We start from the raw sequence: 16,996 nt of genomic DNA on the forward strand, positions 1-16,996 counted from the left end.
CTTTCTGGGACCTGTTGGAGGACAGAACAGTTTGAGCAAAAGAGTTTTTGATGGAGAGGAAATAAACAGAATATAAAATGCCAAGGTTTAGCTTTTTAGGCTTGAGCTGTTTCTAAATTGTTTCCACAGGTTTCATAGCCGTGATAGTTTTTTCTAGTATTCCCAAACTTTCATTAAAATGCTTGAAAGCTCCAGTGCTGTTGTCGGCTTCCTGACAACTAGTTGTTACTGCAATCAACAGTTGCTTGAAGGAAAGCTTGATTAAAGTGTCACATAGCTGTAGTTAACTGGCATGTGACTTTTGTTTCTCCAGCAGACTTCCTTATCTCAAGCCTTTATTGAGGACCATGTAGAGGAGGGGTTTTTTCTCCTTGGGGCTTGTTTTTTTTTAAGTGAGCTCTTGAACTTTCCTCTGAAGCAGAATTCGTTTGATGTTGAGTGTGTCAGTCAAATGTCCTTGACGTTCATATCAAAAGATGTTGTATAACCTGTGATGTACACAGTAACAATGAGGAACTGAAACTTCTCATACCATGTTTTGGGTTATACACACTTCAAGCATTAAAGCAGTTTAATTGTCTTCCAGGTGGGTAACAGATCATAATAATGGTTAATTGTTATGACAGGAAAATATCTAGGACTTGCTGAGTTATAAGAAGTTCTTGCCCTTAAAGTCCAAATGTCCAGTGAGACATGACAAATGGGTGAAGCTGGAAAGTGGGCAAAGGGTGGTGTTGTCAGATAATGCTCTTGTGAGGTCTTTTGGGACTAGCTTAAAACATTCACTGCCATTCCCAGAAGAGACTGTGCATCACGGACTGGTTCTCATTTGTACCTGTGCAAGGTTTTCCGGGTCAGCCAAGAGCTACTGATGAAGTCACTTCAAACCCATTTGACACTGAAAGTTAAGAAATGCATGGACAATCCAGTTTGATGACTCAGTTTTGGGAACAGTAACCTCCAGCTGTGACACTGTAACAAACACCAGGGAGTGGTGCAGTGAAACTCCACTGGCCACCTCCAAAGTGATTACACCCTAATGTACCCAGTGCCCGTTCAGAAAGGGGCTGATGAGAGGTCTGTTGGCAAGGAAAGAATTCTTTTCTTTGTCTAGTAGCTGTAGTGTAAGCTTGTCATCCACCTGTCCCCTCACAGGCACTCATGGGAGAACATCCAAAGGGTTTTAGGGAGGGAAAACTGGGTTAATTTCACTGTGCTTGAGATAGGCTTGAAGAGCCTCCAGGGTGTTGGGAAGAGAGGCCAAGTGCATGAGTGGCATAGGAAAGGGGTTAAAAGACAACAATGGAAGATGATAGTGCAGAGAAGTACAACAGGACTGCATTGTGGCTTGAAAGAAAGAGTATGGTGGAGGGGAGAGCTGATGAAGGCACTTCTCTGCTGTATGAGAGAAATACCACAGTAAAGATGTAGGGGAGGAATGTTATCTGAGGACCTGAGTGTCTGCTGTAGTAAAAACACCTCTGAGAGGCTGAGGTGGTATTTGGCATTGCAGACCAGAAGAGTATTGAAATGTTAATTTCAAAGAACAAAGGAAGATGTAGAGTCTGGATTGATCCTTAGAGGGGATCAGATGTTGGCACCAGTCACAGAGTCAAAGGAGAAGACTGAGAGGTTGTTCAGCAGCTGGACTTCACAAATGTCAGGTTCTGAAGCAAGTAGCTCAGTGTTAAGGGAAGCAATCTGCAAGGCAACAGGTTTGTGTCTGCTAAGGACAGCACATCCTGTGCTTGAGAGCTGCAAAGATCTTAACATGAGAACTATCTGTGTTAGTACAAGTGCCAGGAAGGTGCATCTGCAATATTAAGGGTCCTGTATGCTACCCAACGTGGCTTGATTAGCCCAATTTCGAGCAGGTGTTCATAGTCTTGGTTATGTTTTTGTAAGCAGTTGTCTATGTGGGTATTACAAGTTGGAATTTCTCTATGGAATCATAGAACAGTTTGGGTTGGAAGGGATCTTCAGAATCAACTACAATCTTCAGAATCCAACCCCTCCTGCCACAGCCAGGGACAACTTCCACTACACCAGCTTACTGAGAGCCCTATCTAAGCTAGTCTTGAACACCTCCAAGGACTGGGCACCCACAGCTGCTCTGGGCAACCCATCCCAGTGTCTAACCACTCTCAGAGTAAAGAATTTCTTCCTAATATTTTTCTAAACCTGCTCTTGCTCAGTTTAAAGCCATTCACCGTTGTCCTATCACCACATGTTCTAGTAAGGTCACTCTCTAGCTGTCTTGTAGCTCTCTTTAGGTACCAGAAGGTTGCTCTAAGGTCTCCCTGGAGCCTTCTCTTGTCCAGGCTGAACAACCCCAACTCTCTCAGCCTGCCTTCATGGGAGAGGTGCTCCATTCATGGCCCTCCTCTGGACTTGCTCCAACAGGTCCGCACTCTTCTTATGTTGGGGGCCTCAGAGCTGGGTGCAACACTCTAGGTGGGGGCCTCACCAGAGTGGAGCAGGCGGGGAGAATCACCTTCCTTGTCCTGCTGGCCACGCTGCTTTTGGCACGTTGCTGAGTCATGTCAACCTTCTCATCCACCAACACCCCCAAGTCCTTCTCTTGAGGGCTGCTTTCAATCTGTGCTTTCTTTTATAGTGTACTACACATATTTTAATAGCATAATCTTACTTTGCTTTATGAGATTCTCTTGCATCCATGATACAAACGAACAGTATAGTTCACAAAGGTCTTCTGGTTTGCTTGTGTTCAATAGGCACTAGCCCGTCACCTCCGACCTGGAACTCTGCGTGCTGTCTTTGGCAAGGACAAGATTCAGAATGCTGTTCACTGCACAGACCTGCCTGAGGATGGACTTTTAGAGGTAAGGCTTGCTAGACAAACATGTTCTCATATATCACAGGAAGCTGTCAAATGAAATGCTTTTCTTGATGCTGTTTTAAGCCAGTAAGTATTTTCTGTGTGGAGTAGCTGTGCTGTAGACCAGACTAGACACAAAAGGAGAGAGTTTATTAAGGGCATTTAACTCAGTTAATTCTCTGTAAAAAAATTCATCCATGCAGTTTTCTTGAATTAATATAGTATAATGAAGTATTCGATGTAATGAAACTCAAGAGTCTTCTCTTTTTCTGAATGTGTCCTTGGGACTGAATATCAGCACCTAACAGTGCTTCTGCAGGGACATTTTCTTAGCCCTTTCTTGGATGACCACTATGATTCCTGATCTAGATTGTCTCTACAATGAGCTTGGAATAATTACAGGCACTAGGGATTCAAATTCTCCAGACGGGGCCCAGGTATGTTTGTAGACAGTCATACTTATGTACATCAGTTGATATTTCCTGTGTTTTATATTAACTTACTAATTATTATCTGATTTTGGCTTTGTATGCTCTCATTAAAGTCCAATAAAATGAGAAAATGTTAAATTAAGGGAATTTGTAGAGACAGAAGTACTCACTATGAAAACCAGAACAAGCTCATTTACTTAATTCTGTGCCACAAAACTAAGGTCCATAGCAGGGGATTGAAGTGATGTGTAATGTTGGATGGATCTCTGTGTCAATGGAGATGGTTTTCCAGTGCATGCACAGCTTGCATTTTACTGTCTATACATATTTGTGAGTGTTTTGCTGTCAGGCTATAGCAGAACCATGGAGCAGCAAGAGTTGTCCTACTTAGGTAATTATACATTGCCAAAATGGTGGTGTCATAGGGGAGTGAGGAAGAGCTAACTGCATCACCATCTCCCTCCACAAAATAACCTGTGGGTTAAAGTGCTTTTGCTAGGACATCACATCTGGTTTGTGGCGCGGACTAGTGAAATTCAACACGGAGAATGGCAACCAGTATAAACAAAGTTGCAGCTTTTTTGAGCGTTTTCAAGATGTCATTGCAAGTTGACAACTTTTAGTTTGTTCCCTCAGGGTTTAAACAAGCAAACACATTTTTCACCACATGCCTGAAGTTCCTCAGCCATGGCTTTCCAGTGGCAGCAGAGCAAAAGGCATAGGCTGTAAGGGAAAAGTTAAACAGGCAAACACTCAAAGAACAGTTTAGTACTCCATCAGAATTTTCTGTCTCTCTCTCTCGTGTCCACAGTCTGTCACATTACATTGATGCAAAGCGGATTTTGCCAGTTGTTTAAATTGAGTTCAGAGCTACTGTAAGTGAGGCAAGAACTGCTGGTCCAAAACAAAAACTGAGGCTGGCATTCTTTCTTGAGGTCCCCATTACGTGTGTTTGTCCTTTTAATCCTGCAGCTCAATCATAAGTGAAGTTCTTGATCTAGTATTACTCTGACTACATGCCTTGCAGTTCCTGTTGCAGTCTGATAATTTTAACAGTTGTTTATTGATTGTACTTTTTTGGGAGAGGGAGCTAAGATCTTTTTTTACCGTAGGCATAATTGTATGTAGAATATGGCTCTTCATCAGTCTGTAGTTTCTTCTGTAACAGCCCAGGTTAAGCCAGCAGTCGCAAAAGACATCGCTCAATGTTCTTTAGTGAGTAAATAAAGCAGTGGATCCTTTGAATTGAGCGCAGTGGGTCTGTACAAAGAAAGCCTTGGTTGTATCTGTTGGTTGGTGTGTGGAGTATTTACACTGTTAGTGCTAGAGCAGCTTATTAGGTGTTCTTGCCACAGTCCTGACTGCTGCTGTGGCCGTGTATCCTGTGTGCACACAGGGTGTGTGCAGGGCCTGCAGTGCCCAAGGCATCCTGGAGGAAACATGGAGGGACTGCAGCTGCTGACACTTTGTGGATAGGAAGCCGAATAGGTTTGTTTGTGTGTTAATTGGTTTTGTAGCTTTTGAACTTCCAGAACCAAATGGAAATGGAGAGGGGAGATCCCTGGTTGACCAAGTATTCTATGACAGGCCTTGAATGCATAGTGTTTATGGAAGCACAACAGAAGTGTGTTTCTGTGTAGAAGGGAACACACTGGTGCTGTCCTAGAACTCGGGTATCTTTAGTGCCAGACACTGCTTATCTTAAGATTTCTCCACCCTTCTCTGCAGTTTTCATCACCCAGTTTCAGATCTAGCTGAAATTTGAAGAATTTGCAATTGCAGCTGCTGTCTCATTGTCCACAAATGGAGACTTCTTAGAGGAGATGAGATAGGTAATTGAAGATTAGATAAAATGCTTCCTGAATAGCCAAACTCTAGGTGACACTGGTGTTTTGCACTTCATTGACTGTCTCTAGGAAGTGCAAGGTTATGACCTTTCTCCCAAAAATCGTGACCAAGGAGTACTTGGTGAAAGGAGACAGGACAACAGTGTCTTGGGAGCAGCAAGGACTAATTAACTAAATAAGGGTCAGCTTGTGCACCTAGTTTAGAACACTATATTTAAATAATGTAGTACAGCAGTTTTTCAGTGTTTTTCTCTTAGACCTCTTTTCCAGGGACCTGAAAAAAGGAAAGTTCACTTTTAATCTTAAATCCCCCTCAAACAAACAAACCAACCCCAAAAGCAAATACAAGCACTTGCTCCCACCAGTATGACCCTTAACTCCTGTCTTTGTTCTGCTTCACATTTTAGGCTGTGACTAAAGTATATCAGAATTAATGAATAACTAACTTTGGCTCAAGAGAGGAGGGGAGATGCAGTTGAGCCTTAAATGGGACTGGTCACAATAGAAAAATCTGTATGTTTTCAGTTGTAGAGCTGTAAGTGCTCTTTTTATTCCTAGTTTAGTGATACAGGAGGAGTGTGAATATTGCCCTGAAATCTCTTAGATGAGTTGTTTGACTTACTGGGTCAGGCACTTACTGTCGTTCACTTAATATACTTGTGTGTCCTCTTATCAGTACAAAATATATTTTTACAAGTGACAATGGATAGACAAAAATAGCTCAGAACAGTCAGTTTTCTCAGCCTTGTTATCGGTTTCCCATTTTAATGAGGAGAGGGAAGAAAGGAGGAAGTAGAGAAGGGAGACTGATAGCGATGGAGTATTTGTGAGATGATGCAGTTTCATGATTGAAGGTTCAACCAGCAGCTGATGATGTGTAGGACATTCATTCAGAGCAGGGGGTTGCATTTGTTTTCCACATCCAAAGCAGGTAGAGCTCTACCTCTGGTCAAGTTTTTTTTGCTTTATATGAAGCAGGTCCTATTTGGAGCAAGCAATTACAGTACTCACCTGCTTTCACGTTCCTTCTGAGTCAGGTAGAGCCAGGACTGGAACATGTATATTTTATATGCCAAGGAACTGCTCTGTTTAGCAAACGAGAGATGTGTCATGTACATGCAGTGAAAGATGATTCTGTTTCTCAACTCACCATCTTTGACCTGAGGAACATTTCTGATAAATATCTTGTTGAAATAGAAGCTTGCAAACCATTGGATCTGACGAATCATCATTCTCTAGACAAAACAAGTTTCCTTAAAACTGATCATTCCTGGAATTGTTTTTAATCAAAGTAGTGATACAAGGTATTGTGGCTACCAGACTTCACAGTTTATGTCCCTCTTTAAAGAGGTGAAGGCAAATTAAAAATCAGTCATAAAGGCCTTACATCACTGGAAGTACAGTGAGTAAAACTTCCCACAGGAGGTGGTGCTGTACACACACCTCAGTTCCCTGGGTCTCAAGTGGCTCAGTACCTTTCAGATTATGCAGGAAACCATGTAATTTAAAAACTGGTAACCTAGAACTGCAGTTGTAACAAAACCAGAATTTCTCGGGTTTGGCACAGTCTGCCTGTAACTTGTTGCTCATACTGTGCAGTTCAAAGTTTTTGGTTTTGTTTTTTTGTGTGTGTGAGCAGTTCCATGGGGGCATTTGCAATGCAGGAAAACACTCTGGGGATGATATAATGCACACATCTGGGGTAACCTGAAAGGTCTCTCCGTTGCAGTGCAGCCTGCTGAGCCTCCCACGCTGGCTTTGTGTTCCTGTGCCACGGTGTTGGGGCAGTCAGTCTGTCTCAAGGGGTTTCCTTGCATCATTACAAAGTCCTTAATAGTCATCCGTGTGTTTGTGTGTGTGTACCTAGATACAGAGGGAGAGGATGGTGCCCTCAGCAAGATATGCATGAAAAAGGATTTGCTGTGAGATGGATAAAACTTGAGTTCTGAGTGAAACAGCCTTCTCCCTGTTGCTGGGGGAGATGCTGTTATGAGGTGACTAATGCTTGGACAATATCGTGACAATTGCTGCGGGTGTGTGCTTACCTGTGCCTTTGTGTGCCTGCCGGGCTAGGAGTGGAACTGTAGAGGGGGGTGATCTCTCAAGCCACTTTCCGTGGGAGTGGGGGATGTGCCAGCTGCCTTCCCAATCCAGCCCCAGGGCGCTGCATGTGCCATGGCATGGCTGCTGGGTGCCGTCAGGCTCCTCCTTGGGCACCCGCACCCTGGAGAGACGGGTCAGTTTTCAGTGTCATGGGCAGATTTCCAGCCAGGCAGGAGTGAGGACCTCCTCGAGTATCGTTTGCTGGCCTTCTCCCTTGCCTCAGAGCTATTTGTGGCACTCACAGACATGAAAATAACCTATCAAAGGGGGATGACTTTGCTGTTATCAAAGAAGAGTGGGTTTCATCTGTCTTCTGAGAGAGCTGTCATGATGGTTGGTTTTCCCCCATCACTTCTTTGAATTTCAGCTGTGCAGTGGTGTTCAAGTGTAGGGCTGGGGACTGGCAGGCTGTGCAACGAGCTGCTGGAGGCTCTTTGTTCCTTTGCTCAGCCTTGCACCAGTGAGGCTGGCTTGCTGCTCGTAGGGCATTAGAGCAGACAAGTAATATCACCTAGGGACGGATCGGCTATGGTCATCTGCTCACGCAGCTCTGGCACTGGAAGTTCAGCTGCCTGGATCCGGAGATGGGAGGTGATGTACAGTAAGTGGTGACAGGATGGTCCAGTTCAGCAGATGTGTTTTGTCCAGGCAGGTGCTGTGGACAATGAAAACCATGATTGTTTTCCTTAGACTTGGTATAAACTGAACGCTCTGCCGAGTGTTAAGTGCTGTGCTGCTCCTAAGCTTTTGGTGCAGTGTGTATTCCACCTGCTAGAGGCCAGCTGTCTGTGGTCTGGCATTCCAGATAGTGCCAGTAGAAGCATGTCTTATGTCTCCTTTCCCTTTCCATTTATTCAGGGAGGCTGGGGGGAGGGTGGTATTTTAGCAAGCTGTTCAGAGTGGACCAGGGGGCACTCACCTTGGAGGGGGGGAACACAACACATGCTTCCCATAACCACTTCCTGTTACAGAAGTGCTCTGCTGGCTGCCAGCTTGCCCTTTCCTGTGTGCTGCCTCCTTGGCTGCCCACTGCCATTGTCTGGACATGTGGGTGTGCTGCAAGGTGCTCGCTGTCATCCACCCTGGAAATGCTTCTGTACAGTAATGAGCTGATCCATGGGTTGAGGTTAAAGTGCAACACTTTAGGACAGAAGGCATCAGAAGGATGTAGGGCTGTTAAACTAGTCCTTTTTGGTGCACTGAGGTATAGTCCAAGCAATTTAATAAAGCATGTCAATGAGTAACTCTCAGAAGCGTCAATGTGCTTAGTGTGGAATTTGTGCGTGTCACACTCGGAACAAAGGTCTCCTGCATTGCTCGTTACCGATTAACTTGTCTGCTATTATGCAAGCTGCCTCTGCCAGCCGAGAACTAACTCTCCCCATTCACAGGGCAGCCCAGCTTGTAAAACATTACACCGCAGAAGTGCATAGCATGGCAATGAACCTTTCACTGAGGGCATTAGAGCCGTCCGCATTTCTCTCAGGAGTCTTTAAAATATTTTAATAAAGAGGCCATTGTTTCACTCAGTCATACAGCAATTTGGCAATGAAGTCTTTTATTAGAGGCCCATACTGAGCTGCATAATCTGGGGTAAAATGCTTTTCACCGTTTCCAGTGAAAAGTAATAAAAATTGAATGGTTTGGGTGAGGTTTGCTTTAGCACTTTTCTTCCCCCAAGTTTTCATCCAAGGAGTAGCTATTTTTGTCTGTCAGTTGGAAATTTCAGTTTCTTCTGGTACAAGATGATTTCTAGAGAGGTTTATCAGATAATGGTTATTATGATTTAAGTGCTTCTCCATTTAAACTTTCTGAGACTTTTTATCCAACAGCTATGGGAACAGGTTGGAAAGAATCTGGAGTGTAGGAAAACTTAATCTTACGTGGTGGTGTTATTGCATATCAGAACATGTTAGCCAGCACTGGAATGCTGTCTTGCAATGTTTCCTGATGCTGTACATATACTTGTACAGAGAATTAAATAATCCTTTTGCTTAGGCCTATCTGAAGGAAACTGAGAATTAAAAATAGCAGTAATAGGTGGATGGATAGTGAAGATGTTGGTGATTTCTCTTTTAAAAAGTACTGTATTATTAAGTCACTTGGCAGCCTCATTTTGAGCATAGGTTGTATAATTATTATACTTGTGGGCTAGACAGGCAAACTAAACCAGGAACTTGTTTAAACAGAGTTGTGAAATAGCTCACCTCTTTTGCTTCCACTTCTGGGTAAAATCCGAGGTCCGGTTACCCCTTGTTCTGCCAAGTCTGAGGTTTATAAGTGCCAGAGAGAAGAAGTTAATGAGTGTGAACCAAGCAGCTGCCAAAGCTCTTTAAGTTTCACCTGATCCTGAAGGTAACCTGTGTGATAAACAGGGCTTGGCTTTTGGCACGTGTTTGTGTTGTGCTGAGCAAAGTAATTTTGTGGAGGGGAGGTCAAGCTGGAGGGAAGGCATGACACTTCGTGATAACTCATCTGAGGCCCAGTTTGTGTCTTTGAGGCCACTGCCTTCTTTCTTTCCCTCAGCACGTTCTCATTTTGAACCAAAAAGCCCAGGTCCTCTTTGCATTTCTCTTCTTCCTCCAGCTGAAGCAGAACGTTGGGCTGCTACTCAGCTGCACCATGGGCAAACTACAGCAAAGAAGACAAAAAAGCTCAGGGGAACAGCTTATACAGCAAGAGCAGTAAGGGCATGCCGTAGTTGCACAGCCACATAGAAGCTCAGAATATCCTTCATTTCTGGAGCAGGGGGCCCTGCACCTTATTTGGGGAGATAAGAGAAACACTATTGCGTTCTGTAACACACATGCTGCGAGATGCACATAAATTTTTATGTGGTTTCCTATTATTGACCTCAGCCAGTTGCACCTCCCACCTCTCTCAGAGATCAAATATACAAATTATTAGCTCTGCTGGTGCTTCCTGTGTAGGGTTTACCCCTTCCCTTCTCAGTGCAGCTTCCTTCACTAATTACCAGAAGTAATGAAGAGCAGAATTTAAGTCAGCTATTTTCATATATGTGTTGAAATATATGTGGAACATGGGAGGAAAAACCCAAAGTGAAACGTGTTAATATGGATGGAAAACTGTGAATAAAGTTTCCTGTCTGTCATAGACGCTAATACCATGGGATATATTGAGCTTAGGGTTTGTCAAGCTCTAGAAACTACTTCTTCTTTCGTAATTAATAATAGCTAACGATTCACAACGTAGTATCATGCCACTACTGGTTTTGTGCTGTCACAGTGCTGAGGGCTTAGACCCTGGCAGTGTTGATCCTGTGCTAGCAGCTGTGCAAACCCAGAACAGGATGGCAGTGGTCACCTGAAAGGATGTTAGCTGTAGTCTAGGGCTCCTTGGAGTCACCCAGCATCTTCTGGTTTCAGTAAGAGCTGCATTCTTCCTCTTCCTCTTTAACCTCTAAGTACACTGGCGCATAGGCAGGAATGATGCATCCACAGCTATTCCTGAGATACACTGATACATGTGAGCAAGCCTCTGAGCAAGAGGCAATTCTCTGAAGCATTCAGAGTTGCTGAGCGGGCAAGTTTCCTTCCACATTGGTGCCAGTTACTGCTGTTGTGCTAGGGAGAGACAGTGTGCCAAGACTATCCAGCCACAAACCAGGAACTGTGGACTTCCTCAGGTAGCTGCCCTAGTCCAGCCATTGAATAGTAACTTGATCACTGAGGTGTCGAGTCTTGCCATGGCAGTACATGCATGGTTTGGCATTCAGCAGCAGCGTTGAAATCACTGAAAGCTGATGAGACTCAAACTCTTGGGCTTTTCATACTGACCCATTGCACAGGTGAATGGAGCTTTCTAGATTCAGTGACATGTCTCAGAAGGTACTTGGAGCTCTATGCTTGGGGAATTTATGCCATTGGTTTGGTGGGATGTTCCCTGTCAGCACAGCGAGCCACAGTCAGCGCAGGGGCTTGGGGTGGTGCATGCAATGCCCTGCTGGTGGTGCCTTTGATTAGTAGTTTCTTTCAGGATATTTTGTTACTATCTCATCTTCATGATTTTAACACTGTTGCCATGTGTAGCCTACTGGGTCCCCCTGGACAAATCATGATCGGCTGAGCATCACGGTTGCTCAGGAATGGCTTTAAATGCTGGCTACCTTCTACTTTATTTATTTGTTTGCTGCTTCCATCCTCACTTGGATCTGTGATGTGGTTGGAAAACTTGTTCTTGTCTCTGTGTGATCACTGTCTCCTCTCTTGGCCATAACCTGGTAGCTTGTGAGCACCAGGACTGTCAGTGCTCCATGAGCAGGCTGGAAAGCCTTTGCTCAGAATTGGCAGTGCCTGTGGCTTGTATGAACACATCCAAACCTGGCTTTACTTAGGTACTGCAGGTACAAGCAGCAGGGGCCCTTTCCAGTGTTTTTATCCAGTGCTTGGGATGTGTTTGCAGCTGGCACTGACACGTGTGGTACACTTATAGGGTCTTGTCTCACCTCAGCTCACTGCTCCAAGGGCATCCTACAAGACATCCACAGCAACTCCTGATTGTGAGGCAGGCAAGCAAGTGTCCCTCAAGATAAGCATGAAGTGCAGAGGCAGAGATCCTGATCACTCAGTGAGCAGTTTGGGATCCTTAGGAAAGCAGTACTTGCTGTCATGTTTTAGTTTGTCACATCTGATAGGAGATGGGATCTTACACTTTTTTCATTCCAGTGGCTCTACCAGACCAGTGATGTGTTCTCATGGTGCTCAAAGATGTTACTAAATCAGAAGTAGAACTCCAGGCGGGAGAGTCCTGGACTAAAATGTTCAGCTCCAGCTACAGAGCAGTTGGCTTATGATGGGGGCTGCGAAGATTCAATGAACCTGTACCTTCTTGTTGAATCTACAAGTATCTATACTTCAGAAATCAGTGATCTGAGTCAGTTATGTATGATATAAAAATAACACCTTGTTATTTTAAAGTGGTTTTGGAGTTCACTTATTTTTCTTAGAGTAAATACCATAAAACTCACTTTCTTGTTATTTGTGATTGTGGTATAATGAACTACTGTCTTGTCCTCTCATTTCCATCCTGTTTGGAATTCAGATTTTTCTAATCTTTTAGTTTGTGGTACAGTTTCCAAATAGCTCCCCTTGCCCTTCTCTTCCACTGTGTTTTCAGAGTTGAACATAACCATACACAGTTCTTGAGGTGACTGCTAACAGCACACAGCATAAAAACACAATGTGCTCTTTGTTATCCTGTAGCATTTATGTCATAAAACCTTCCATTGCAAAGTTGGGGTTTTTTGGTGCATTGGGGTTTTTGTCCCAGCTCTACTTAAGAAATTAACTTTGATAGTTGAAGTGCATGTGTACAAATTGTTCTGTCTTGGGCAGCCTGGCTAGCTTTATTTCTTACATTGTGTGACATTTGGGAGAGAGGCAGGAGTGATGAACCTGCCCTTTTTTTTTCAACAAACCCTCTTCAGGTTTGTGTAGGAAAATAATTTTTTATTTTCAGAATACATACAACAGTGAGTAAGTAGACTGTTTTCTTTGACCATCAGTTTTCTTTCTGGAGTGCTTATGGCTGAAAGGATGGTATGAACCCATGGGGGTTTCAGTGTGTTAATCTAATGATGTAGTCATGTGAATCAGCTGAGTGAACTGTAGCTGAGGTGTGGTTTTGCTGCTAGGTGTTAGCAAGTGTGCTTGCTAACAGCATCGGCAAGTTCATGCAGATATACAAACCAATGTTAATGGGCAGAAAAAGCTTTTTGTTTCCTGCTTGTGATCTCAAACTGAGATAACATGTAAAAATTTATCAGACCTAAATCTTTAGGGAGAGTGTACTGATGCTGAAATGTAGGGTCAGCAAAGACTCTGGATCACGTGCCTGGATGCCTACGCTGACCAAGGAGATACAGCGTTATGGTGGTTTTGGGGAGGGGGTGCTGATGAGTGTCTGTCTAGCTGCGTGGAAGGCACCAAGATTCCTGACAGGCTCTAAATGAATACAGGGATGAAAAAAAGCTTCCATCTCCCAGCTGCCAGTTTTGGTTCTGCAGAGGAAGGACTGAAATTGCTGTCACCTTTCTCGTGATGGATGAGAAGTGAATTTGTGGTGAACTCAGCCCTTTTCTTGCTCACGTGTCACCCTGTCAGCCCCCTGGCTTCTGCCATGAAGGAGACTAACAGGGTCTCTGTTAAAAACTGCCAGCCCAGGGGAACTGGGGGGGTGGACTGTGGATGTTGAGGTACCCTTTCAGATCCAGGGTTTCTGTGAGGGGGCTCTGGGTCTCAGCAGGGCTCTGGAGGGAGTGCGTCGGGAGCGCTGTGCTGTTCTTTGGTTTCCTTTGTGTTCCAGCTAGCAGGAAGAGGTTCTGTTGGTTTTTCTTGTTCCTTTTCCCTTCCCTCTCCCTTGCCTCACTGCCTCCCTTCCCTCCTCGCCGGTCCAGCGGGCCCACAGGGTGGCCCTGGCTGGTCTGAGCCCATGTCTCTGTTCCCTCTCTGGGAATTGGTTGTATTTTGAGGGGGTTTTTTTATCCTGTTCTACCCTATTTTGTTTGTGTGTTAATAAACTGGTTTTTTCCACTTTCACTTGCTGTGACCCACTTGTCTTATTGGTGGAGGAAGAGGGGGGAAAAAAAAGGCCCTTTTCCCTTCAGAGGAGACATTCATTCCGCAGTGTTTCTTCCTGAAGTTTGGTCTCCAAAACTGAGACAAGGCTGTAGTTCTACCTGTGTGGAGTGCTGCTACAGCCCAAGGTGTGCCTGGGTCTGGCCTGTAGACAAAAGCTCTGACTCCAAAGCTTCTCAGCAGGCACCTCTCATCAGCACTGTGTTATTTTCTGGACAGGAGAGTTGAATTGTAAGTGCCTGTAATTCTTACACTTGGAATCTTCAGCACACTTTGTGCCTGTGCAGAGTCCTGTGTTAAGACCCAGATCCTTTGCTCTCCTTAGAAAATTGGCTGTCTCACTTGATTTGCTTCCCTTTTGCCTGGCCTTTCCATGCACTTAGGGCACACATTGTTCAGATGATACTTGCTTGTGGTCAGCCAGGGCATTAGACTGGATTTTTTTATTGCTTGCAGTATTAGCTCCTGAAACTGTGGTAATGCATGGAACTGCTCAGAGAGAGCAGCCAACTTCATTTACATGGGTTTTGCTGGGAGCGTGTGTGACTGAAACAAAACTTCATGGAACTGAAGCAGCTCTCAGCTCCTCCTCAGTGAAGCAGTTTATAGGGTCAGAGCCAGAAGGTCATGGTTATTCACGCATTGTTACTTCCTGAGCATTATTGTTATTTGTCCCTGAATGGGAGCTAGAGAGGGCATAGCTGCATGCTGCAAAGCAGGTAGATAGTTCCTGGGATCTGCAAGGGGAGTACTGATGTTAAATTTGATCCTGTCTCATCCCTGTGAAGCAGTGAGCACACCTGAGTGTTAGCATCATTGGAAAGGCATTTGGGTGGCATCTGTGAAATGTTTGGTTGGTTTCAGATCAGCTTCTGGTGTGGATTTGTGCTTTGTCACCCTTGGATCCTGTAAAGATCAGAAGTGTGCTTAGCTCAGAGAGGCTGACCTTGCCCTTGGTCAAATGTGAGGCTTGTTCAGATGTTTTGTATTGGCAAAGCTCCCCTTTCTGTGGTTTGGACTGTGCTCAGTCCTTGGGAAAGAGAGGAACTTTATTTCCTAAAATACAGGGTATTTTGGAGTATCTAACCCCCATCTGGATGCTTGATGCAAGTTATCACCAGTTCCTGGATTCCCTTGGAAAATGACCTGGTGCTTGTAGAATGAGGGTTCTTCAAGCTGTCTCCAGCTGGGACCTCATAAGATGGGGGCACCCCAGATCTCTTGGTAGTGCTGAAGTCTTGGTTCTTCTGAAGTCTTGATTCTTCTCATAACAACATACGTGTGGTCATGTGAGTGGGCTAAGTGCTCGTGGTTCTTGTCCAGCACTGCCGTGCTCCCAAGGGTGAGGTTCTTGGAGAGTAGGATCCTTCCTGTGTACCACAGACACACCAGCTCTTAACTGGTTTTACTGGGAGCTGGGTGGCAGCTGACCCGCATAGAGATAATTACACATAAAGAGAACATACCAGCACCTGGTTTTGTGCAGTATGTGAAATGTAGTGTTGCTTGTTCTGATGTCTGAGCCTTGCCAGTACAGCCTGTGTGGATCTTGAACAATCCAATAAAAGCTAATTGAGGAGGAAGAGGTTTTCCACAGGTTGTAAGTAAAGGGAGGTTGTTCAGCCCAGCCTGGGAAAATTGGTTGCACAAAATCAAGGGGCCTTTGGGGACTAAAATAGCACTAATTCTTCTGTTGCTAGCGGCAAGTGAGCAGGCATTGGGCAAGGCCAGTATGTGTGTGCTGCAGGGGTAGATCAGTACTTAAATCCCAGAGGAGCCACGAAGCTCCAGCTGAGGCAGCCCAGGCAGGGGTGGGAGTTGACTCAGCTCTATTAAACCTGGAAACGGGGCCTGTGTTGGCAGCAGTTGTATCAGCACCCCAGGCTGAGGCTGGACACCGAGTTATTACCTAGGAAGCAGCAGATTCCACTGCACTTGGCCTTTTTCTTTGCTCTTGGCACAGCTCCCTACCCATGCCGAGGGTTGTGGCTGGCCCATGCTGGACAGCTGCCCTTGGCCAAGCTGGGAGCAGAAGTCCAGAAGTGCCAATGCTGAGGGCTGTAAAAGCAGTAGCTGGTGTGTGTTAGTGCAAGTGTTTGTGCAAACACAGCCTTAAAGGCTTGTGTTGTTAAATATATGTATATGTCTCTCTCTCTGCTTTTTATTTTACTAGTGCTTTTGTGTGTCTCTCTTATGAAATGCAGGTGTTCCATATAACAAGGAGGGAGATAAAATTCACTTTAATGGCTACAATTATACTTAACTATGCTGAGTCAATCTGGCAGAAAGAACAACATGTTCAGACTGGCAGTTTATAATGTAATGTCCTATTAAGCAGTAAGGAAAGCGCTGCCTTCCTGAGCCAGGTGGCTAGAGCACAGAGTAAAAGAAAGAATCTTGAAGGCAATGCACGTTTTAATTTGAGTTGATGAGATGTCACATCTTGACGCCGCTGCCCTGCCCGTAGTCCCTCTGCCCCCGGGGCTGCTGAGCAGCCCCAGCCCAGCGAGGCTGTGTCAGGGCCACTTGTGAAAGGTCATTTTGGTGTCAAGGCTGTTGTGTACCCAAAGCACTGGTGCCACTGGGAGAGCAGGGTGCCCAGCCAAGAGTCTACACCTGATTGGGGTGGGGTGGGGTGAGGCTTTTTGGACTTTGGATGTTTGGGAATTTTTTTAACCATCCTGCAGTCTTCTAGTGCTGTATCTCTAGTAGGTGTGACAAATTACAGCAGCATTTCTAATGGAGGAAGGGGGGTGTGTCTGACCAGGTGCATTGTGGAGTGTTTCTTTTGGGGGCATGGAGGGTGTGGTCCTTTGGTAGCAGAGTTGTCCTGAAGCCTGGGACCAGCTGGGTCTTTTCAGTGGGCAGCTGCAGGGCATGTGGCTGGGATAGCTACTGCCCTTCCTGCCTGGTTAATTAGTGATCTGAGCAGCCATACTGCTTTCACTGATGTGGGACCAGAAAGTGATTGGGGTGGGGATGTTGGGTAAAAGATTTGCCTAATTTCATATGCAATTCTTAAGAGTTTGTTACGTGAGTCCTTTTTGACATTTGCTCGCTGAAGCGAACACAAGCACCATAAGTTTTCCACAATGGTTGTCCCAAGCCCTGGAATAAGCCAGAATCTTTATTAGTAGCTCATGCTTGGACTTTACACTCATATAGAAGATTAAAAGGCAG

The 16,996-nt window shown here is 44.9% G+C and overlaps 1 protein-coding gene across 1 annotated transcript in view; it reads left to right on the forward strand.

The window, feature by feature from the left end:
* The window catches only part of NME7 (NME/NM23 family member 7), a 90,369-nt gene that overhangs the window by 71,852 nt on the left and 1,521 nt on the right, over window positions 1-16,996 (forward strand). The window contains exon 11 of the mRNA XM_039559322.1: window positions 2,736-2,843. Coding sequence (XP_039415256.1) covers window positions 2,736-2,843 — 108 coding nt within the window. The remainder of the gene's footprint in view (window positions 1-2,735; window positions 2,844-16,996) is intronic.

Source organism: Corvus cornix, chromosome 1, assembly GCF_000738735.6.
Source record: "Corvus cornix cornix isolate S_Up_H32 chromosome 1, ASM73873v5, whole genome shotgun sequence".
NCBI lineage: Eukaryota > Metazoa > Chordata > Aves > Passeriformes > Corvidae > Corvus > Corvus cornix.